This window comes from Bos indicus, chromosome 2 (assembly GCF_029378745.1).
Source record: "Bos indicus isolate NIAB-ARS_2022 breed Sahiwal x Tharparkar chromosome 2, NIAB-ARS_B.indTharparkar_mat_pri_1.0, whole genome shotgun sequence".
NCBI classification, from domain to species: Eukaryota; Metazoa; Chordata; class Mammalia; order Artiodactyla; family Bovidae; genus Bos; species Bos indicus.
This window is the reverse complement of record NC_091761.1, coordinates 25,485,527-25,510,522: the sequence shown is the minus strand read 5'-3', so window position 1 is coordinate 25,510,522 and position 24,996 is coordinate 25,485,527. Positions and strand designations below refer to the sequence as shown.

General features: G+C 39.2%; 1 protein-coding gene across 2 annotated transcripts in view; it reads left to right on the top strand.

Moving 5' to 3' along the window:
- Positions 1 to 24,495, top strand: part of GORASP2 (golgi reassembly stacking protein 2) — a 30,944-nt gene extending 6,449 nt beyond the window's left edge. For both annotated transcript variants that reach the window (XM_019971040.2, XM_019971031.2), the window contains exons 2-10: positions 7,521 to 7,601; positions 9,080 to 9,283; positions 9,970 to 10,056; positions 10,720 to 10,850; positions 15,278 to 15,410; positions 17,081 to 17,204; positions 20,549 to 20,635; positions 21,668 to 21,778; positions 23,343 to 24,495. In XM_019971040.2, the coding sequence (XP_019826599.2) occupies positions 7,521 to 7,601; positions 9,080 to 9,283; positions 9,970 to 10,056; positions 10,720 to 10,850; positions 15,278 to 15,410; positions 17,081 to 17,204; positions 20,549 to 20,635; positions 21,668 to 21,778; positions 23,343 to 23,689 (1,305 nt within the window). In that variant the 3' untranslated portion in view covers positions 23,690 to 24,495. The remainder of the gene's footprint in view (positions 1 to 7,520; positions 7,602 to 9,079; positions 9,284 to 9,969; positions 10,057 to 10,719; positions 10,851 to 15,277; positions 15,411 to 17,080; positions 17,205 to 20,548; positions 20,636 to 21,667; positions 21,779 to 23,342) is intronic.
- The last annotated feature ends 501 nt before the right edge of the window (positions 24,496 to 24,996 follow it).

Here is a 24,996-nt window from a genome sequence, read left to right as displayed (position 1 = left end):
CTAACCATGTACTTTAATGCTGTTCTAAGTTTTGGATCAGATCTGACCCATTCTTTTATAAATGTGCTTAATTTTTGAAGACCCTCGTTCTGGAGGAAATTTTATATCTGTATGTTAAAATCAGATGAGTGCCAGTGTTCTTTTCATTGCTTTGCCATTTTTGTTACTGAACATGTGAACTAAAATGACTAAAAGTCTATATGATTTAAAACGATCTTGTTGAGTTTGATCTACACTATAGAATCAGTAGATAGCTTAGCAAGAGATTTCTTTCTTGCTGAGTCATTAGATCTTAAAAACTATCTAGTCAGCCTCCTCACTGTACAGCTAAAGAAAAGGAGCAGGAGAGATTATTGCCTGAGGTCACAAAGCAAGTTTTCTTTCCCTAAGAGACAAGTACCTGAGTTGGTATTTGAAGAGTATAAAAGGAGGTGGCATGTTGTCAGAGTTTTAGTTTCTTTTGGAGCAGACTGATTTCTTTTAATATCGTTTTTCTAACCTACAGATCTATTCTAGAAAGCTATTATATAGTGATGGGTTTTTACTTCATTTAGTTATCCGAATTTTATTTCCAATTGCTCTATATGTTACAAGTTATAGGGTCAGAATCAGGAGAGCAATATCTTTTGAGTTATTTTGGTAGAGCATGTGAGAAGAAATATTTTAACAGGTGAGCCTTGAACTCTTCTAGTCTGTTTCAAAATTATTTACCACACAATTGTGAGTGCATGCATGGGTGCTCAGTCACTTGAGTTGTGTCTGACTCCTTGCAACCCCATGGACTGCAGCCCACCGGGCTCCTTTGGCCGTGGAATTCTCCAGGCAAGAATACTGGAGTGGGGGTTGCCATGCCCTCTTCCAGGGGATCTTCCTGATGCAGGGATCGAACCCACATCTCCTGTATACCAGCCAGAAGCTTGGATATCTTTGCATATAAGCTTATAAAACAGCTCGTCTGGTGATATCCTGGGTTCAGAAAGTAGTGTGTGGTTTCCTTTCCTTGCTTTAAGGTATTAGTTCTGATCCTTTAGATGGAAGTGCAAAGTAAAGAGATGAATACCTCACTGGAAATCAACCCAGTATGGAACGATTAGGTCTGTACACAAAGAAGTCAGTCACAAAGATCACATGTTGAATGATTTTATATGAGATGTCCGGAATAGGCAAATCCATAGAAACAGGAACTAGGATAGTGGTTACCAGGGTCTGGGGCGATGAGGAGCGGCTGTTTAATGGGTACAGACTCTTCCTGGGGTGACCCTTACTAAGGCATGAGTTTTGGGTACTTCTCTATTTTGACATTTGTCAGTTCTGTCATGATTCACTAAATCAATCTCAGAATCCACTGAAACTGCCTGTAGTGATTGAGTGAATCCACATTAGGGATTATTTATGTATAGTTGGTGATTCAGAATCCAGCTTCCAATCACTGGTGCTAATTTATTTTTATGTAGTAGAGATGGCTGCCCCTTCACTATGCAGTTTCTGTCATAAACTCACGTTTTGCTTCTTGGAAGAGTATAAAATGTGTAGCAAATGCCATGTTGCTTATTGTAGCTGTTTTTTCTAGAGTGCTTATGGAGAAGTGTTTCTTTTTATGGTGTTAAAAAGAATGAGTGTTAGAGCAAGTTACTTTGTGGCCTTTACATTGGGCTCAGTCCTTTTAGACTTAATTGCTGGCTTTCAAACTGTGTCCCTTGTAGGTGAGGTGTTAGGTGTATGTGCTTAAGATTGTGATTTCATTTCTACTTTTTGGATAGAAGGACCATATCTTAAGACTTTTTATACGTAAGTGTACTGCTTGATGAATTTTTCAGAAACAACACACTCATGTAACCAGCATTCTTTCCCTTTCTGGTCACACCCTTCAGTTCAGTTCAGTTCAGTTGCTCAGTCGCGTCCTACTCTTTGCGACCCCATGGACTACAGCACGCCAGGCCTCCCTGTCCATCACCAACTCCCGGAGTTTACTCAAAGTCACGTCCATTGAGTCGGTGGTGCCATCCAACCATCTCATCCTCTGTTGTTCCCTTCTCCTCCTGCCCCCAATCCCTCCCAGCATCAGGGTCTTTTCAAATTAGTCAGTTCTTTGCATTAGGTGGCCAAAGTATTGAAGTTTCAGCTTCAACATCAGTCCTTCCAATGAATGTTCAGGACTGATTTCCTTTAGGATGGACTGGTTGGATCTCCTTGCAGTCCAAGGGACTCTCAAGAGTCTTCTCCAGCACCACAGTTCAAAAGCATCAATTCTTCGGCGCTCAGCTTTCCTTATAGTCCAACTCTAGGATCCATACATGACTACTGGAAAAACCATAGTCTTGAGTCGTTGGACCTTTGTTGGCAAAGTAATGTCTCTGCTTTTTAATATGCTGTCTGGGTTGGCCATAACTTTTCTTCCAAGGAGCAAGCGTCTTTTAATTTCATGGCTGCAGTCACCATCTGCAGTGATTTTGAGCCCAAGAAAATGAAATCTGACACTGTTTCCACATTCTCCCCACCTGTTTGCCATGAAGTGATAGGACCAGATGCTGTGATCTTCGTTTTTTGAATGTTGAGTTTTAAGCCAGCTTTTTTACTCTCCTCTTTCACCTTCACAAAGAGATGAGAGTTCCCTCTTCACTTTCTACCATTAAAGTGGTATCATCTGCATATCTGAAGTTGTTATTTCTCCTGGCTGTCTTGATTCCAGGTTGTGATTAATCTGGCCGGGCATTTTGCATGATGTACTTTGCATGTAAGTTAAATAAGCAGGGTGACAATATACAGCCTTGATGTACTCCTTTCCCAATTTTGAACCAGTCCATTGTTCTTTTGTTTAGTATCTGCTAAAACCTTTTCTCCATTTCTTTAAGTTGTCTGTCTTCTTTTTTAAACAGATTTATTGAGCTTATAATTTACATACCTTTAAAATCACGTTTTAAACTTTACAGTACAGTGGTTGTTTAGTATATTCACAGAGTTGTGCAACCATCATTAGTATCTTCATTCAGGACCTTTTTATCACCCCAGAAAGAAACTCCATACCCATTAGCAGCTGCTCTCTGTTCCCCCTGCTCCCATCCCCTGGTCACTAGTAATCTCCTTTCTGTGGATTTGCCTATTCTGGACATTTCTTATAAATGGAATTACATATTATATGATCTTTGTGACTAGCTTCTTTCACTTAGCACAGTGTTTTCAAGGTTCACTCATGTCTTAGCATGTGTTAATACTTAATTTCTTTTTATTGCCAAATCATATTCCATTCTGTAAGTACCACATTTAGTTTATTCATTCATCAGTTGAAGGACATTTGGCTTATTGTCACTTTCTGGCTATTATGAATAGCACAGATATGAAATTTGTGTGCAGGTTTTTACACAGACACGTTTATTTCTCCTGGTTATATACGTAGAAATGAAAATGCTAGGTCACGCAATAAGTCTGTATTTAACATTTTGAGGATCTGCAAAACTGTTTTCCACAGAGGCTGCACCATTTTACATTTCTACCATCAGTGTGTGAGGATTCTAGTTTCTCTACATCCTTACCAATCCTTGTTACTGTCTTTTTACTTTAGCAGTTTTTGTGAACGTGATGTGGTGTCTTATTGTGGTTTCACTCTTCCTTTTTGATTTGTAGTAGTTTGGGATTTGTTCTAAATGCAATTCCTTTGTTGAATACGTAGCATATCTTTTCACTCTCTTAATTGTGTCTTTGATGAGCAGAAGTTCATAGTTTCAGTAAAGTTTGTCAAGTTTAAAAAAAAATTATGGTTAGCTTTTTGTGTTCGGTTTAAGAAGTCTTCATACTTGATGATCCAAAAGATGTTCTCTTGTTTTTCTCTAAAAGCTTCTTTGTTTTACCTTTTATGTTTAGATCTGCTGTCCATACAGATTTGAGTTTTGAGAGACAACATTAAGAAAATGATTTGTCTCCTCTTAGCTAACTAATGTTCTGTGTCTTTTCCTCTTTTTATTTTTTTTTTAAGGAGTGAGAGAATTAGTACATAGCCAGAAAAATAATGCAGTGTCCAGGAATTAATAGCTTAAAAAAATTTGCCCTCAGGTGGTAGTTTGTGGAGATAGGAAGTTGAACTTAAGATTTGTATGACTCTTATCATATGTCAGAGACTTCACTAGGCATTTCATGAAGTTAAACTCACTCAATCTCTACATTATTCTTCCAAAGTAGATGTTGTTCTCTCTTCCTTGCAAATGAGGAAATTGAGACCCAGGATGGTAAACTTTTCCCAGCTCAAAAAGCTATTAAGTAGGCAAACCATGACTCAAAATCAAGAGGGTTTTTGTTCTAAAACTCTTTTATCTTTTCACTGTACATTTTTTCAAAGTCATGTAAAATCTTAATTATTAAACTTTCAGATTTAATTTATCCATCTTAAACTTGCATGATATTTGGCCCATGGTATTTAGCCCATGGAGCCAGGTATATGTATTTTTTCTTTTCTTTTTTCTTTTGTAATTAAGATGGTTCAGGAAGCTGGCGATGAATCAACAGTCAAGAGATCTCTCACAGGGGACAAGGTAGTGGAGTGATAATCTAATGCTTGAGAGATTAAATGCCTGAAAGAGTCTCATCAGTGGATAATATTGCCAGAGAAACTTGCCTGTGTGGATGTTTAGTTTGCGGTGTTGTAGAGTTTATTTTCCATGCTATAAAATGTAGGAAGTTCTGCTTTAAACAGGGTCAAAGAGAGCATTTTCTAGGGCTCCCTCTGCTGGCTTCCTAGCCATAGTTAAGTAAAATACCTCATTGCCAGAGTTGTACTAACAATGTAAATAAATTTAGGAAAGAAATTAATTTCAGGGTCCATTAGAAACAGATTGATGTTTGTCGTAGATGAAAATGAAAACTAGGGAAAGGATTATCTTGGTTTATTTATGTTAGAATCCAAATTTAGCTATTGAATCTTTTGAATTCTGGGGAAGAATAATCCTAATGGTATTGGAGACTTTCTGTTTCAAACAGATAGTGGTAAAACTTGATACTTAGAGGGTGGCACGATAAGAATCAGTGTGTGGGATCACCTTTCTAGGCTGATGACATTACAAAGGTATTGGTAAAGGTAAACTGTTGGCAGCCTCAGCGGAGAAGTCTGAAATTGATCAACGGACTACTTGGTTTCTTTAAAAAAAAAAAAAGTGGTAATTTGGAAACACTCTGAATCAGAGAATTATTTGATTAGATGTGGACCCTATTACATGAGAAATTCCTCTCTGAGGGGGCTTCTAGGGTCTACAGTAGCTATCTTCTTTTCACACCTCAGGCATTTCACACCTAAATGATAGGAACCTAACAGACAGGCATTTTACACCTAGAGGATCGTGACCTTTTGCCAGCTAGCTGTGACTCAACCTCTCGGTTCTTATAGCAGCTCTAGGCAGCCACCCTTTCCCTTTTTGAGTTGCCATTTAAGGAGAAATCTGTGTGCCATTTTGGGTTCTAGACATTTTGCTTGATAAAATATGGAATATAAAATAAGCCCCATTTAAGAAAAGGGTATAAAGAAAATTAGCAGGTATGTACTGATTATTAGAACCAACACCTTTAAATAATAAATCTTTTTGATATTTAACTTGTTTAATTTACAAAAATGGTTTTAGTCCCACATTTGCAGGAAATTTTACTTAAAGCAAGATCAGTTTTAGTAAGTTAAACATTGAGCCATTTTTATAACTATTCCTTACTATGACAAATGAAGAAAATCTAGTTTTTACTTCTTTGGAGGCAATAATAGTATAATTTGGCTTTAAATGAATAAAAGGTAGTATTAATTCAAAAATAATGAATGTATCATCAGTTCAAGATTAAGTCTCATTTGTGAAGTCTGGTATTAGAAGAACATATTCTGGGAACAACTTGGGTTCTGTTTTGAAAGTATTCATATGATTTGTTACTGTGTGAATAGCTGCAGATTTGTGTGTGGATGGATGTGAATCTTTTATTTGCATTAGCCTCAGAATTGATTATTAAAACTGGGCTATTACAGAGGATCAGCCTACAAATATCAATGCAAACTCTCTTCATGGGGTAGTTTTGACAGTATTTAGTAACATCAAGCAGAATAAAAATTCTTAAAACATTTTGAAAATATTTTAGAGGAAATGCAAAATTGTTTCTATTAAGTTTTTGCTCTTTTGTCATATCACTGCCATTACTAGCTCCTGATATTTGTGTTATTGCGGATTTAGGAAGTTTAATAGTTTATTTTAATGCATTTCAAATTTGAGATGCTAAACATTTGAGTTGTTGAGAAGCTAGGTAAATCTTAATCTTCCAAGTAAAATCCTCTGTAAGTCTAGCTCCATTCTTTCTTTCCATCCTTCTTACTGGACTAATGGTTAATAAGATAAACTTTTGAATTTCATCCCTACCATTTCCCTACTTTGAGACCATGCTGCTGCTGCTGCTGCTAAGTCGCTTCAGTCATGTCCGACCCTGTGCGACCCCATAGACGGCAGCCCACCAGGCTCCCCCGTCCCTGGGATTCTCCAGGCAAGAACACTGGAGTGGGTTGCCATTTCCTTCTCCAATGCATGAAAGTGAAAAGGGAAAGTGAAGTCGCTTAGTCGTGTCCGACTCTTTGCGACCGCATGGACTGCAACCTACCAGGCTCCTCCGTCCATAGGCAAGTCCTAAAATGATATCTTCACCTGTAAAATAAAAGAATTGCAAAAATCCATTGTTTTAACACTTTATTTGGGTCATGGAGACACCCTTTAAGAATCTGATGAAAGCCTGAAAACTGCTGATTCGCACAGAATGTTGCACATAGTTCATTTCTGTCCCCTCCCACCTTGTTGTCTCCAGCTAGCTACAGTATCCTCATTTTTCATTCTTTTGGGTTTTTACTCATATTGTTCTTTCAGCTTTCAGGTGTTTTTTCTCATCCCCCTTATCCTTCCTTAGTTCTACCCTCCTTTTAAAGCACAATTCAAATGTCATTTTTTTCCCTAGGAAACTTCTTCACTCAGATTTAACCTCTCCCTTAGAACTTTGTGCGTGTGACTCTCAACCTGTTGGCTTTCGTATTACAGTTATTAGAGGTCCGTGTGTCCTCTGTCTCCCCTTCTTCTTGCCTGTTGCTCAGCAGATAAATGTTTTCCTAACAGTAGCTGTGTTCCTACATTAGTTTTGTAACCAAATGGTACCTTGCTAGTAGTAGTCATGCGATAAATAGAATAAATTAATTTGAATTTGCCACTTGGTTGTGATGATTAACTGTCTGCTATGTCGTGTGCTAAATGCTGGGAGCATTGTCTCCTCCCACCCCCTAAAAAGTGGAAAGTATGTGAAATAGAACCAGAGGGAAAACCTCATACATGAGATGAGTTTAAAGAATGAGTAGAATTTAGGGAGCTGCAGAGACATTATCTGGAAGATAAGAGAAATGAGAAAACTACTGAGTACCTATATTTTCTCTTAAATGAGATTAATCTGTTTTAACTGAAGTGATAGATATTAAACTTTAGCTTTTAATTCATAATTAAGCTTTGCATTTTTCATTTTTGTTTTCACAGGTACAAGAAAATTCCCCAGGACATAGAGCTGGACTGGAGCCATTCTTTGATTTTATTGTTTCTATTAATGGTTCAAGATTAGTAAGTTCAGCTTTTTGTAGTTTCACCTATGATATTTTGTCATCTTTTGAAAATAGAGTTTTTCAGATTATCTGAGATGGATATTTATTTATTCATTAGTTACAAACAGTACATAGAGTATGATATCAATAAAATAACCATGTGTTAGTAAAGGTGAGAATGTCAAATATATTGATAGAATACTACACCTCACACTCCAGTGATTAGTTTAGGGGGAGGAAGAAAGACACTGGAGACTTCTATTTATTTATTTTTTAAGCAGAAAGATGTGATTTTGTTGCTTTTTCAAAAATGTCAGACTTTTGTAGGTTATTGACAAATGATTTAGTAAAGACTCATTCTCAAATAACTTGCCAATTTTCTTGTCACTCAGTCCCCTCATATAGAAATAGTGTTATAAAACTAGACAGAGATGTGTTCCAAAAGTGCAGACTTAAAACCAGTTTTAAAAGTTGCTTTAGTTTACATGTAGGAAAGTCCAATAGGAAGGAAACTGTATTATAATTTCAGTAGATTCTTATGACAGTAGATTCTATTTGGTTGGTTTTTCACAACAGTCTAAGTTTTTGTTCATTACTTACTGACATCTCTTACACAATGGCCTTTATTCATTTCATAGTGAAATATTTAACATACTATTTCCTACCAGTTTGTACTAAGTGTATATGTGAGGAGTAAAGTCCAAAATTAAACTTTAACTCCAGCAATGTTTTAGATTTTAAAATCAGTCACTCCAACTCTGTTAGTAATATGTCTTCTTGTGGAGTATTTAGAGTTTTTTATCGTTGAAGCCCTGGATCATTTCAAATAATGCTGGGCTGCAAATTCCATAATTCTATTAGAAAAAAGTCAGAAGCTGTTGCTAATGTTACTGAGCACAAGTTTGTGTGCCTGACACACAGTGAGGCCAAACAACACCGAAATGTTAAGAGTGTACAGCAAAGAAAGGTTTATTCCAGGACCAAGCAAGGAAAACTGGTGGTTCCTGCTCAGAAAAACCCAGACTCCCTGAAGGGTTTCAGCAAAGCATTTTTGAAGTCAAGGTGAGGGAGGGGTATCCCAGGGTTGTGGTCAACTCATGCACAGTTCCCTGATTGGTTGGTGGTTGAAGGTCTGTGGCTGCCTGCTTATAATCTTCAAGTCGTTGTTTCTTGCTTTTGGTGGTAGTTTTTAGCATCTGAAAAACTTAGGAAATATGCATGAGATCCTATAATCTGGGTACTTGAGAGAGGAGCTACAGCAGAGGATATGGAGGAAGGCCTGTCCAGAGGCCCTGTAGAGTCCTACTCGGTTACACTAACATAAGTTCCTAATTTCTTGACATTCTTTTACTTTGAGGAATATTTGAGTGTTAATGAAACCTCTACTTATTGAATATTTTATTTACATTAGTTATTATTTCTCCAGTAGGGCCATTGTATGCTTAAGCTAATTAGCATTAGATTTTTATTTATTAAGAAAAATTTCTATGTTTACAGAATAAAGACAATGATACTCTTAAAGATCTACTGAAAGCAAATGTTGAAAAACCTGTGAAGATGCTTATCTACAGTAGTAAAACACTGGAGCTGCGAGAGACCTCAGTTACACCAAGTAACATGTGGGGTGGCCAGGGCTTGTTGGGAGTCAGCATTCGTTTCTGCAGCTTTGATGGGGCAAATGAAAACGTTTGGCATGTGTTGGTATGTATCAACTGTGAGCTGTTAGCAGTTTAAGAAACAGTGTAGAAAGGTGTTTTAATAGTGGTTGTTTCCAATTTGGGAGACTGTAGGGCTATTATTATTATTAGGCTACTTTTAGTTTCTGAAAATCAAAATTGCTTTTAAAATATGTCTTAATAAAAAAGAAAAACAGCTTGAGAAAGAAAAGCAAATATAATGCCTAAAATTTTTTTCTAATGATTTATCCATTAGAAGAAGTTAAATTAAAGCAAATAGCTGCAGAAATATTTTAAATATTTATAAAAATATTGTTGGGTTTTTTTATGTTTGGGAGATTTAAATAGGTGTATCCTATAGCTTCTGATCTGACATTGTCTCTAATAAGACAAATATAGAGTTTAAATTACTCTAATGAAGGACTGAACTATACAGTTTGGAAGATTATTTTATATACAGTAATTTAATGGGGAAGTTTCGCTAGTGGCTCAGCAATAAAGAACCCTCCTGCCAATGCTGGGGACATGGGTTCGGTCCCTGGGTCAGGGAGATCCCCTGGAAGAGGAAATGGCAACCCACTCCAGTATTCATGCCTAGCAAATCTCATGGACAAAGGAGCCTGTCCGGCTACAGTCCATGGGGTCATAAAAGAGTTGAACAAGACCTAGTGACTAAACAATAACAACAGGTTTTATTCCACTTCATCCTAGGAAGTGGAATCAAATTCTCCTGCAGCACTGGCTGGTCTTAGACCTCACAGTGATTATATCATTGGAGCAGATACAGTCATGAATGAGGTAATTAATTTGTTTATTAATACTAAAAATAATTTAACATTTTCTCATTAATGTATAAATTCAAGTATATTTGCATACTTTACATTCAGAGTTGAAATTTAGGTCTTTGCTAATCAAGATAGCTTATGCTCCAGGGTGTTAAACAGAAATATGGAAGATGTCTCTTGTACCTCAAGATTAAATTAAATCCTCATTTTGATTATTGATTTCATTTTCTCTTTTTCTAAGGTAGCAAAATTGGCTTAGCTCTATTAGTTGGATCCTTTTCCTTGTCTGTTAGCTAATGGAAATATGTATTACTCAATTACAAATGACAGGAAAAAAAGGTGCCCAGATAACCAGCTCTTAATAATAGGAAGAAAGCAGAATATGTTGAATTTGGGTGTGGAAAACTTTTACTCAATTACTGACTAGGTCTTACAGAACTGAACATGAGGCCTTGCGTTGTATAGGTAGGCATTAATAATACTGATTTAAGAAATGCTTTTTATGCCTAGGGGCGGGGCCCAGGATCTGGTTTTTGTGTGTGTTTTGTTGTTGTTGTTCTTTTAAGTGTGTGTTTGTTTGTTTTAAATATTAACTAGGTTTGATATCTACTATTTGAGACCTACTTATTCAAAAATTCAGGAACAAAAACATTTTTCTTCTGTAATGCTTTTGCAGTCTGAAGATCTGTTCAGCCTTATTGAAACACATGAAGCAAAACCATTGAAACTTTATGTGTATAATACAGACACTGATAACTGTCGAGAAGTGATTATTACACCAAATTCTGCATGGGGTGGAGAAGGCAGGTAAGGTCACTTTTTTTAGACTAAGTTACAACTGCTTAAATTTACCAGTCAGGTATGTTGTAAGCATTGTTTTTAGTTTGAAATAAGTTACTGGTTTATAGTAAAACTTCTCGAGAAAAGGAAAGAGCCAACCTAGAATGTTGGATCCAATAATTCATTTTTTTAAAGCACAATTTAGTGAGCATGGTACACAAACTCTAGTCCTTTTTTTTTTTTTTAACTCATAAGCACAGAATAGGAAAGACTAGAGATCTCTTCAAGAAAATTAGAGATGCCAAGGGGACATTTCATGCAAAGATGGGCTCCATAAAGGACAGAAATGGTATGGACCTAACAGAAGAAGAAGATATTAAGAAGAGGTGGCAATAATACACAGAAGAACTGTACAAAAAAGATCTCACAACCCAGATAATCATGATGGTGTGATCACTCACCTAGAGCCAGACATATTAGAATGTGAAGTCAAGTGGGCCTTAGAAAGCATCACTATGAACAAAGCTAGTGGAGGTGATGGAATCCAGTTGAGCTATTTCAAATCCTGAAAGATGATGCTGTGAAAGTACTACACTCAGCATGTGAGCAAATTTGGAAAACTCAGCAGTGGCCACAGGACTGGAAAAGGTCAGTGTTCACTCCAATCCCAAAGAAAGGCAATGCCAGAGAATGCTCAAACTACCGTACAATTGCACTCATCTCACACACTAGTAAAGTAATGCTCAAAATTCTCCAAGCCAGGCTTCAGCAATACATGAACCGTGAACTTCCAGATGCTCAAGCTGGTTTTAGAAAAGGCAGAGGAACCAGAGATCAAATTGCCAACATCCACTGGATCATGGAAAAAGCAACAGAATTCCAGAAAAAGATCTATTTCTGCTTTATTGACTATGCCAAAGCCTTTGACTGTGCGGATCACAATAAACTGTGGAAAATTCTGAAAGAGATGGGAATACCAGACCACCTGACCTGCCTCTTGACAAACCTATATGCAGGTCAGGAAGCAACAGTTAGAACTGGACATGGAACAACAGACTGGCTCCAAATAGGAAAAGGAGTACGTCAAGGCTGTATATTGTCACCCTGCTTATTTACCTTATATGCAGAGTACATCATGAGAAACGCTGGACTGGAAGAAGCACAAGCTGGAATCAAGATTGCCGGGAGAAATATCAATAACCTCAGATATGCAGATGACACCACCCTTATGGCAGAAAGTGAAGAGGAACTAATTAGGCCTCTTGATGAAAGTGAAAGTGGAGAGTGAAAAAGTTGGCTTAAAGCTCAACATTCAGAAAACGAAGATCATGGCATCTAATCCCATCATTTCATGGGAAATAGATGGGGAAACGGTGGAAACAGTGTCAGATTTTATTTTTTTGGGCTCCAAAATCACTGCAGATGGTGATTGCAGCCATGAAATTAAAAGATGCTTACTCCTTGAAAGGAAAGTTATGACCAACCTAGATAGCATCTTCAAAAGCAGAGACATTACTTTGCCAACAAAGGTCCATCTAGTCAAGGCTATGGTTTTCCCAGTGGACATGTATGGATGTGAGAGTTGGACTGTGAAGAAAGCTGAGCGCCGAAGAATTGATGCTTTTGAACTGTGTTGTTAGAGAAGACTCTTGAGAGTCCCTTGGACTGCAAGGAGATCCAACCAGTCCATCCTAAAGGAGATCAGTCCTGGGTGTTCTTTGGAAGGAATGATGCTAAAGCTGAAACTCCAGTACTTTGGCCACCTCGTGCGAAGAGTTGACTCATTGGAAAAGACTGGGAGGGATTGGGGGCAGGAGGAGAAGGGGACGACAGAGGATGAGATGGCTGGATGGCATCACCGACTCGATGGACATGAGTTTAAGTAAACTCCAGGAGTTGGTGATGGACAGGGAAGCCTGGTGTGCTGCAATTCATGGGGTTGCAAAGAGTCGGACACGACTGAGCAACTGAACTGAACTGAAGCACAAACCAACTTTTTCATTTTGTTATTTTAGTAAAATAGTTTTCAGTTTTATTTTCCCAGGTCTCTCCTCAGCAGTGGGACAATACAGTGTAACTTTCTCTAGCTGCTGGGAAAATTTCTTAGCACTTGGAGGAAACTGTTGGCTTTCAGAAATGAACAGACCAATTTCCACTAAAATGTAGACAAAATTGAAACAGCAAAAAGCAGTTTAGAAGAGGGTCAAGCCAAACAGAAAAGCAAATTTTATAAAATCAGTTTTCTGGGACTTTTCTTCAAGTTAGTTTCCTAATTTCAAAAAGTCAAAGCACAGCATTCCTACTTAATATTATATCTGTAGGTCTTTTATTGTTTAAATTGTACAAATTTTTCATTATTTCAAAAGTTCTAAGAACCTTTTTAAATTTGAGGAGTTGTTGAGCATAAGCTAGATTTATAAGAAAGGCTAGGATTTGGCAACTTCTTCCAGTGTTTTGTAAAAGTTGTAGTACTTGCCAGGTAAAGGATGACCTTAGTTGATGCAGACAGAGAAGGCCTCCATTTGCTCACAGTACCCTAACCCACAAACCTGAGATTCTCCAGCTGAATGTATTCCGCCACCAGAATGCTGACTTACTGCAATTTAAGAAAATGGAACAGAGAATCTGGCCTGTCTGGGGCCCATACTTGATCAAGTTATGGTGTTCCAATGTCCAGGTTTGTCAGAAAGGTGATCTTCTCAAGGTATTCCAAATTCATTTCATTCTAGAGGGACTGTATCATATAAACTAAATTTGCAAATAAACTTCTGTATTTATAAATGGTGGATTTTCAGTTTATGATAGAAAAATGCCTCCTCTCCAGTTAGAATTCTTAGATCCCATTACTACCTCCACCTTGCTTGGTGTGCATGAAATCGTGTCCTAAGCAAGAGATTCTAGATGAAGTTCAACAACAAAAAACATTACTAGTTTGTTTATTTTTAGTTATGCTGACTAAATACTGCTACATGCTTGTTCTTGGCACCCTTCTTTTCTAGACTAGCAGTTTCTCTTTTTCTGTGGAAGACATTTCTCCTTTTGACATGGTTTTGTGCCATTGATCAGCTTTAGAACAGGCTCATATACACCTCCTTCCTCAGTCTGCCACCATTTGGTATATGTGTGTCTCTGGTTTTCATTCCTTCCTCAGAGGCTGACCATGTTGCATTCACTACAGCACAGAATTTTTCTTAGCTTCATTCTTCGGCTGTCTTTAAATTTTTGGAGGGCCTCCCTCTTGCCTCAAGTGCCTTCTCTACCACCACTTAGTTCTTTTGATTGATAAGTAAATTTTAAATGCATTTTAAATGTTTTTAAATGCATCTACCTCTGAAAGGCTTTTATTGATCGGTACATTTCATCTTTCTTTCTTCGAAATCAGTCTGAGATCCAGTTGAGTAAAAATTGCAGCTTGATGGTATAAGGGAGACAAAGTGAGGAAACAAGTAGTTTTGTAATGTGAAGCACTGTTACGGAATCAGATTCAGATAAGAAACTGCTTTCTCTCTCAGCTTTTGGTGGTGGTGGTAGTAGCCATGGAAATAATAGATGTCTTAATGGGATAGGCACAGAGGTATCTGTACATGTCCTACTCAGAACAAGTACTTGGGAAAGTATAAGCAACTGTGATGGAAACATAAGTTTAAACCTAGTTGTGAAAAGTCTTAAATAGGGCCTTAGAAAGGAAGAACTAATTGGCAGTTTCATCCGTATTCTAGTGAAGGGATATAGCCATTTGTTTTTTCTGTCACTCCTAAGGTTTGCGGTCCTGAGCAAGATGGGTAGATTGGCCTGGCTCTGGTCATGAGACACGCCTAATTTGGGGCAGGACAGGCGCTGATTGACAACGGTCCCACCAGCATTGCACAGTGACTGGGGAGGAGTTCTCCAAAGGGAAAAGGGAAGCAAGAATTGGGGGAATCAGTGGATTGGAAAGAAGCACTGTGATTGTATCTAGTTAGAAAAATGTCACTGGCAGCCTTAGGGTGCTGAATTAGAAGAAATCTGGATTCATTTGGATTGATGTGTGTTGGTTCTAAAGTAGACCTATGGGATGTGTGAATGTCATTAGCATGCACGAGTGTTTGGAGCTCTTGAATAGAAAGACTATGTCATTCATTCAGCAAATAATCAGTAAGTGTCTGCCATGTTCCAGGAACCGTTAAGACAGTAAACATAACAAGGTCTCTGCCCCTTTAACATTTTACTGGGGGAGACAGAAAATAAATATACAGTGTGCTGGATAGAGATAAATACTTGAAGGGAAATAAAGGAGAGTAAAGTTAGTTTCTGTGGTAGAGGGAAGTGTGCTTTTCATAAAGGGTGGTCAGATGAGACCTCTGATAAGAGATAGTATTTAAAAGAATGGACATGTGTTTTTTTGTTTCAAAACCTTAAAGAAACATAAGCTGTGATTGATAACAATAACTTCAAAGAAAAAATTATTTTCTCAGCCTAGGATGTGGCATTGGATATGGTTATTTGCATCGAATACCTACACGCCCATTTGAAGAAGGAAAGAAAATTTCTCTTCCAGGACAGATGACCGGTACACCGATTACTCCTCTTAAAGATGGGTTTACAGAGGTAAGGTAACTTTACTGCCTGGTTATGTCATAACTTTCCACCGAGATGAGTTGATGTGTGTGGTGATAGCACTTACTGAAACTGGGCAGATGAGTTAAATACTGACGTGTAGGATTTGAAGTTCTTGTAGGATACCTAGATGGGTATCCTCTGATTCTAGATTTCAGGAAAGAGAGCAGGGCTAGAGATACAGATTTGGGAATCATCAACATAGAGAGGGTAATTTACCCAATGGACATTGATTCAAAAAAAAAAAAAACAAACAACGGACTGGGCTTGGGTGGGTTAGAGGAACAAGGCTGGAATCCTGACCGTTCCTAGTATTTAAATGGACAGGCAGAGACAGGAGATTTAGCAAAGGATGGTCAGGAGACGCCCAAAGGGAGAAAGCAGAGCGTCAGGAAAGCGGGCTCGGGCAGCTGTGTGAGGAACTGCGGAGAAGTCGGGTGAGGGGAGGAGTGAACAAACATGTCCTGGGCTGGGGCAGGGATGCAGATGCCGACCTGCTGGTGAGAGAGGGTGACTGCTGCGGGATACAGTGATGACAGGTGGTGCTTACGATTTCAAGAGACCTGATTGAGAACGCAAGGAGAGCTAGGGGGATGGGAGCAATTACATGATCAACGTGAGGCTATTTAAGGAGTACGAGAGGTATTTGTACAGGCTTAGGGGCTTTTAAAATGTTTCCTGTGCAGGCCTTACAGGACAGTTAACTCTTGCCTGCATGACTAAATAAAAACCAAACAATCAGAAAGAAGATGCTGTGGTTGTAAAGAAAGGGCTGCTGTCATTTTATGGTTTATGGTTGGGCCATCCCTAATTCTAGAGGAAGTGAAAAGGAGCCGTGGGAATGTGTAACCTCTCCTCACCCCACCCCTTGGCTCACGGCCAGAGCCAGTGTCGTTACATATTCAGACTCCTACCATTATACATGCCGCCCCAGTCAGTGCTCTCTGCCCCGTAAGGCTCCACAGGCAGTCAGGAAACCAGATGGTGAAATGGCAGCTGGGGAGAAGGACCGTAATACAGGTCGTGTTGAAAAGTGCCGGAGGACACTGGAGCTGGAGGAAGACGGAGGATTCAGGGGTGAAATCTGAAAATCACCCATCCACCCGTTTGTAGAGTCCATATAGATTCATTCATACCCCTACCCCATGCTCCCGAAGGTAGAGATCTAGTTCCCACATTCATTCATTGATGAGAAAAGATAAGGGGGACTCGTGACGTTAGACATCATACGAAATTTCTAAGGAATCATTCATGGTATTAAGACTTCAGCTGACTTCTTCCATGAACAATGAAAATTTAAAATCTGGCTGAGAAATCAGAGAAGAAGAAAAAAGTGGTGTTTTAAGGGTTGAGTGTAATCATTTTGGCTAGGAAGGAGAAGAAAGAATCTCCTGGTGTTGAAGTGGCTAAAACAGTGTGTGTGACGGGCTAGATGCCATGTGTTAAGAGACCAGAAGTGACAGGATGGGGAGATGTCTACAGCGTGACATCCTCGGCGCCTTTCAAAATTACGAAGGAGTATCTGAAAGCCAAAGTGCCAGGTGAAAACTTTTGACGGTTTGTACATGATCAAAAAAGTATCAGTAGGACCAGTGAGAGCCAATATGTATATTTTAAGTAAACTTGAGTAATTTTCCTTTTTTCTTTCTATTTTTTGGAAGGTCCAGCTGTCCTCAGTCAATCCCCCGTCTTTGTCACCACCAGGAACTACAGAAATTGAACAGAGTCTGTCTGGACTTTCTATTAGTTCAACTCCACCAGCTGTCAGTAATGTTCTCAGTACAGGTATGCAGAAAATAAGATTTCTGTTTTCAGTCTGCTTTGTTTTACATGATATTCTTTTCTGCCTCAAGCTGTAGAATTTTAAAAATTAATTCCAGTGTACTTTGAGAACTGTAACCGTGCTCTGCATTGACAGGCCCTGTCTGAAAGCTGGTGGGTACTAAATCATCACATGCGTTTAAACCTCTTCTCAGCCAGTTTTAGACCTTGGACTTCTCCGTGTTCTACCTTTAAATTCTGTTTAATTGCTCTATTTACTCAGCAGACGATTGCATATCCCCTAACTAGTGTACCCTGGGGATACAAAAGTGAGCAGTTTACCATTCCTTTCCTAGGGGCTCAGTCTTGCTCAGGGGACATGTTCCTGTCTCTTCTTTTTCTGTACTCCTTGTTCTACCTGCTATACTCCATTTTTGCATGTTTTAGGTTTTTTTCAACAACTTTATTGAGATGTAATTCACATAGCATGTAGTTTACCCATTTCAAACTGTACAATTTAGTGGGGTTTTGAATATATTTGCAGAGTTTTGCAACCATCACCTCAGCTTAGAACATTTCACTGCCCCAAAGGAAATCCTGTACGCAGTCACTCGTTTCCCCCAGTCCCCCAAGGCCTAGGCACTTACTAATCTACGTTCTCCTTCTAGTCTAAATAGTTCATAAAATTTGTGTGGTCGTCTGTGACCTTTCTCTGTGGCTTCTTTTACCTTGAATAGTGTTCTGTTTTCCAAGTTCATTGATGTCACAGCATATGTTAATACTTTATCTTTTTATGTTTAAATAATGTTCCATTGCATGGGTATGCCACATTTTGTTGATGGACATTTGGGTGGTTTCTGCTTTTTGGCTATTATTGAATAATGCAGCTATGAACATTTGTGTACAAGTTTTTGCATAGACATATGTTTTCATTTTTCTTGATTATATACCCAGAAATTAGAATTGCTTGGTCACATGATACAGTTCTTAACTTGGTATGTTGACATAGTTTATTTTTCCCTTTCCTTTTTTTAAATATCTTCATCATACCAAGAGTATATTGTATACTCAATCAGTGTTGAATAAGTGGATAAAACACTGCCATGGTTTCATTTTATTTTATTAGTATCCGTTTATTCTTGAGCTCTTTTGTTTAATATTTGTCTCCAGATCTGCTCATATTCCACTCTGTTCTGGAATGGACGTAAAACCACCCATCAAGATGCAGTTAAGGTCAACAATGGTCCCTAGAGCTTGTCCCCTCGGTTGAAATCCCAAATCTTTTCAGAGTCTTTGTTTTCCAAGATAAGTTTGAAATTTTTATATTTTATAAAAAATTAAAAAGTTGAAACATACTCAAAAATAGATGAATGTTAATAAATACAGATATTCATTTGTGTAAAGAGAAGTACAACAGACCCCCACCACCCACCTTCACCAATTATCAGTATGATGACATTCATCCCTACCCCCTACTCTTTGCTGAATTTTTTCCCAGCTTTATCAAGGTATAATTTGTGTACTATAAAATTTACTTACTGAAAGTATAGAACTCAATGATTTTTAGTAAATTTATGGAGTTGTGCAGTTATCACCACAGTCTAGTTTTAGAATATTTCCTAAATGAAATTAAATATTAATGTCATCAGTATCAGGTCATAGATATATCTGGAAGAGATTTTAAAGTTTATTTCATCAAGTAATGTTTGAGTCCTGAGTGAGATTGAGTTTTTTCACTTATATCCCATCAGATATAAGAAATGGTCCTTTAGTTTATTCTTGAATAGACTTCCCAAGGCAGCAACCAAGTCTGTGTCTGATGGCTCTCACCTGGCTTTACAGTGAGCGTTCCAGTGCATATGAGAGCGCTTCTGGCTTCAGGAGATAGCTGATGTGTCTTCAAGTTGCAGTTTCTATTTTAAATCTGCCCTCATACATGACAGTTACACTTGTGTTGTCTTATAAGCACATGTACTGAGATTCCTGGTCTTATTACACTGTAGAGAAATGGGTTATTGAATAGTAAAAGAGGTATCAATAAATCAGAAATTCCTAAAGGAGATTGAAAGAAATCAGCATTTTCACTTTGAGTAAGTAAATTTAGCATTGTGACATGAGAAACCACTTTTTGTTAGGTATTTATTTTTCAATCTTTGCTTTGATTATATTGCTGGAAAGTAGCCCAAACAGTAACTGTAGAAACATAAAAGTATGTGTTTTTTAAAAAAACTTCACTGTGGATTTGAAAAATTTGGATTTTCAGAAAATGAATATATCATTTTGAAATGCCATTAATCGATATGACCTCCTCACACTTCCTGTCTCCCTTTCTTTTTCTGCACTTCATCAGAATGTAAATTTACTGGGAGTAGTGATTTTTTTATTTTCTTTATTCTGTAAGTTCCTTGGTGCCTAGAACAATGTCTTGACATATAACAGGTGCCCACCCTGCCCCCAAACTTGAAAGACTTAAACATACCAACCAACCATCCAACACCTTTGAGAATCAGATAAAACAAAGAACTCCCTTCGGATTTTTCATGCCTCCAGTTTCCGCAGAAAAGTAAATATGTGACTAAATAAATTTATAAAACTGTCTGAAAATAGTTGCTTCATACTTTTAGGCACAGTTCATTCTGGCTTTAAGCAGATCTCTGTAAGACAAAATCAAAATCCATGTGCAGTATTACTGTTGTTTGGATATCAGTGAAACTTCGCACTTGAGTAGCTGGTAGGCATTAATACATAGCCTTTATTAGGTGGTATCCTAAGAGGTACTTGAATATAAAGAACATAAACTCCTCAAGCTAACATCAGTAGAAATGGAAATGTACTAGGCTTCAAAGGCATGTCACAGAACCAAGGCCAGAAGGAAACCGAGGTTCAGGAAGGTCATTCTCCCCATCTCTGGAGCTCCACATGCTCTTGTCTCTTTCAGGCTATCTCCATCATTCTCTCTCACAGACCAGCATTCACTGTTTCACGGGGCATATAGGGTTACATGACCTTTTAGGTCAGGAGCCCAGTAAAGCTGGAATCTTTGTATCTCATTTCCAAAATTCCAAAAGTTTTCCAATCCAGCCCTTCTCAGGGGTGAAACTCATACCTGGTGTTACTTAGCTGGGGTGGGCTCTGTAAAGAGCCCCCCGCCCCCTTGGCCCATGCTCTACTAACAGCCCTCGCAAAGAGCAGAGGGCAGAACAGGTGGATGAGCTGTGGAGTGACACAGCTAGAGACCAGCTGACTGAATGAAGTCTCACTGAGGGAAGACCTGACCGTGGTGGGAGGGAAGGGACTGAAGACTGTCCACGATGGTCTGCTCGTTCTTTATCAACTGAAATGTTTCAAAGGCTGTGCTTTTATTTTAGGTGTACCAACGGTACCATTATTGCCACCACAAGTAAACCAGTCCCTCACATCTATGCCGCCAATGAACCCAACTACTACATTACCAGGTAAGCCGCAGGAGACATACATGTAACATAATAATAGCTTTAATGGTATTTTACATCTTAGAAACAATGAAAAAAATTTATCCCTATGTGGTGACTTTTTACTTGTTTCATTCTCATTTTATCTCTACTGTAAGTTCATGATAAGTGAGAGCAACTGGCAGTGAGCTGCAGTCACCAGCGAGTCAGCTGCTGAGCCCTGGGCTCCTTAAACCTAGCCCACCATCCTCTTTGCGTCCAAGCAGCCTGAGGCCAGAATAAGGAGTGTGTAGATGTTCCATTCGTCAGCACTTCCTTACTTAGGGCATTCTGGTCAGTGCTTAATGAATACGACATTGTATCCTAGAGACGAGCACTCCTTGCTTGGGTCCTCAGTAACTCTAATGTTAGGTGAGATTTTTGTTTATTTCGCTTATTGTTCCCAGTGAAGACCAAGTCCTTTTATCTCTCAGGTAGGGATCAGATATTATTTCAGTGATCAAGTATAGTTGGCTTGTGAGAGCCTTTAATTGTATGGCTAAAGATGCTGTTACACAGACATACTAAGCCATTAACCAAATGTGAGCACACACAGAATGATAAAGCAAGTGTGATAAAATGTTAATATTTGAGAAATTTGAGTGACAAACATACATAGGGATTCTCTATTAGCAACTGTGAGTCCGAAATTAAAAAGGGAAAAGGAAAAAAAAAAAGGCTGAGAGAGTGTAAACCTCAACCATCAAAGAAAATCAGTCCCATATTTGCTGAAATAAATCAGCTTCTTCTCTAAGACACTTGGGCCAGCATCATTCTTGCCCTTGGGTTCAGAGGTTTGTTTTAACCCTTACTCGCTTAGCCATCTAATCACTTAGGTACAGAAAGATGCTTCACTGGGGAGAGGTTTTTGTTATTGTTGTTACTGTAGTTATGGTACAAAACTGCCACAGGGTAAGTGGACTTCTGCTATTTTCACTTCGAAGTGGGTGGTATTTTTTTCAATATGCAAGGGTTTATCATTGGCACTTTATCTTTTGTTCTCTGCCTTCTCTTCAGGTCTGATGCCTTTACCAGCCGGTCTCCCGAGCCTGCCTGTCCTCCCCAATCTCAACCTACCCACCCCGCCTGTCGTGCCAGGCGTCAGCTTACCAGAACTCGTGAACCCGGGTATGTTGCCCATCTTGCCATAGGACTCTGTCTAATAAAAAGTTTTATCCAGGAAAGGCAGTCCTCTATTTCAGTCTTTTTCTTGCAAGGGCAGATTCTTTAACAAACTTCAGCTGCTTCAGATATAAATTAATCTTTTTTATTTAAAAGGGTTGAAAAAGAAGAGGAGAAATGTCTTTGTGATGCTCCTCTGCCTGGCTGCCTGTCCCTCCCTTCCTCTCCCTCCTGCCCCTGACAGCTCAGGCTCTGTAAAGGCCAGTTGTAGAAATAAAGAGCAGTGGTATGGCCTCGCTGAGCTGAGTGGGATGGGAGGTGTGCAGTTCGCCCGGTGGCAGTGAATGAACTCCCTGTGATTCTCCCTGTATTTTGGGCAGCTGCCATCCAGGGACTGGTGGTTCCTGTGTTTTACGTGGCTCAGGCTGGCTGGGCTTGCTGCTCTTGCTACTTGATAAATATTCTTCATTTTTTAAATTGAAGGATAATTGCTTTATAGAAATATTCATTATTAATGTTTTTATAATAAAAACTGCAAGGTTTTAGCTACAAATAGTTAAGTTCACAGATACTCAAAGTATTTACAGTCAGATTTTATGCACTGATGAAACTGAAGCGGCAGAGTGTCCCCACGAGTCTGCTTTTCTGGTTAATGATTACCCAGAGTAGTTTTAGCTTTGAGATGGCCACACATCAGGGTTGACTTTTCATTGCTGTTCTCAAGAATTGGGCCCATCAGTGATGTCAGTGAATGATCTTATTACATCATGGTATACATTGTCATGTTTCTGTTTAGATCATAACAGCCCCTGTTGTAACACTTATCATCTGTATTTATTCATTACTTGTCCTCATTAACCTGTTTTTTGCTTTTTGGCACAATGGGTTAAAAAACAAATGAAGTCAGTAAATTCAGGCTAATGTTACTGTCTTAGCATTCCCTTTGTCTTTTTTGGGGGGTAGCCCTGTATTCTTAGACTTTTGGCTTTGCCCTTTCCCCAGGTTGACAGACTGGGCCACAGGTTGCCCAAAACCTGTTTTACAACCTGCCTGCCTTTTGTTTCTTGAAGATATAATACTCTCCCTTCATTCTGCATTTTAAAATTCTTAAATCTGCCAAGTATACTATAAATAGTTATCAATCAGAGGGCTTGAAAAAAGGCCGAGTACTTCAGGCTTCAGGCCTGGCCCCGGTGTCTCCTGTTCCTCTTGTCTGTCCAGAGTGCAGCTGAGAGTCAACCTACAGTTTGCTTGAAGAGCAGAGTCCTGCTCAGCACTCCATGTGTTGCCTTGCAGGCAGATGGGTTCCTGTCCATCCTGGCTGGGAGAATCATTTCTTCCCTGAGCTGGGCTGAGTCACATGAAGGAACCTTTCCTCTGGCCAGCTGGTCCTGTGGTGAATATTTAACTCTGTCCGAGCCTCCAGCCAAGGATAATCAGAGGTGGTGATTTGTGTTGTTGCTCCTCAGCTTCCATTTCCTTAGTGAAAGGCAAATGCAGATGATTGTGTGACTGTGGCTGTTGCCCTTCTGTGCCGGGAGGATGTGTGATCTCTGCCTTTTTGTCCTAGGTTTGCCACCTCTTCCTTCCCTGCCTCCCCGAAATTTACCAGGCCTTGCACCTCTCCCCATGCCGTCCGAGTTCCTCCCGTCATTCCCTCTGGTTCCAGAGGTCTCTCCTGCAGCAGGCTCCGCAGACCTGCTGTCCTCCGTCCCACCCGCCAGCAGCCCACCCTCCGACCCCGTCCCGACCACTGCACGGGCAGACACCGCCTCCGCACTCACTGTGGACGTGACACCCCCCCCTCCCAAGGCCCCGGCCACGGTGGAGGACAGAGTCAGCGACTCCGCCGCAGCCAGCGAGAAGCCCATCTCAGCGGTTACGGTTACAGATGCATCTGCTTCTGAGTCACCTTAGCTTTGGACCGGTCTTCAGAATTGGCGTGGTGTGCTTGTTTCACCACAGGAGCGTGTCTGGAAATGCAAACTCTCTTTAATTTCTTACTAGTTTGTACCGTTTCTGTAGGCATCCTGTAAATAATTCTAAGGGAAAACTCAGCAAGAGGATGTGGGCTTGTATTCTGCCAAGTGGGAGTGCGGCTCACGGGCCGGGGAGGGAAACGTCAGGAAGTGCTTGTATTTTAAAACAACCAAAAAGAATTGTAAGGGTGGCTTGCTGCCAGGTTTCCACTGCCATTCTTGGGGGTGTAGCTCTTTGGGAAAGGTGGTGACAGGGTGTTCTCTAGGCTCCCTGTCTTCCTGCTGCTCCTTCTGTAAGGAAATGTAATATTTTATGCCTAATACCCACTCGCAACATTTCTTGTATTTTGTAAATCATTTGCAAGAATGCAGACCACCTCACTAAGCCGTGAAACGAAAAGATATTTTACTTTTGGTCTCTGTGAGTCACATCTCTATTAAGGTTTACACGAAAATTCCAACAGAAGATGTTAATTAAAGTTAACACAATGTGCACTATTAATTGAACATCTTTTTATTCAGCCTATACACAGATCTTTGTTTTGAGCTCTCAGAAGTACTCAGACAACATTTTATAACTGCTGCTGTTGCTTTATACATCCACTAAAAAATGGCATTTAAAAAGAAATAAAGGAGATGTTACACAGTTTTAAACCAGAAGGTGGCACTTTATAGCTGCTTACAATATTACAGCTGTACTGGGAAGCATAGACACAGCAATAAATTACAGTACTTTTGCTTTTCTTCTTGTGGTACATTTAAATTACAACTCCTGATTGCCATGGCGCAGTCATTAATCTCCAGTGCATCACAATGCATTCATGTAATTCCATGTCTGACCTTTGCTTTCTCCTAAATTTTCTAAGAGATGGTTAAGTTATGTGGCATTGATTTATTGAATGAAATTAAATGCATATTATGTCTCTGCTTCTTAAATAAGATGAAAGCGATTCGTCAGTTATTGACCTGGCACTGGCATGAATGTTGCCAAGGAGCAGTGAGTAGAACAGGGCTGCTAAAACCCACCTGGAAACTAGAGTTATCAGTGACCACCGGTTTTTAGGATAGATCCATCTCCAGGGCCAGGTTTATATTTCCAGTAAATGACAAAAGAAGGCTCCAGCTCAGGTAAAGTTGAGCAAGTTGTTATTTTTAAAAGATATTCCTGTGTTTTAAAAATGTTAAGGAGCTACCTTAATGGGAAGCAAGTAAGTAATTTTTGAGCTTTAAAGACAAATTTTTTAA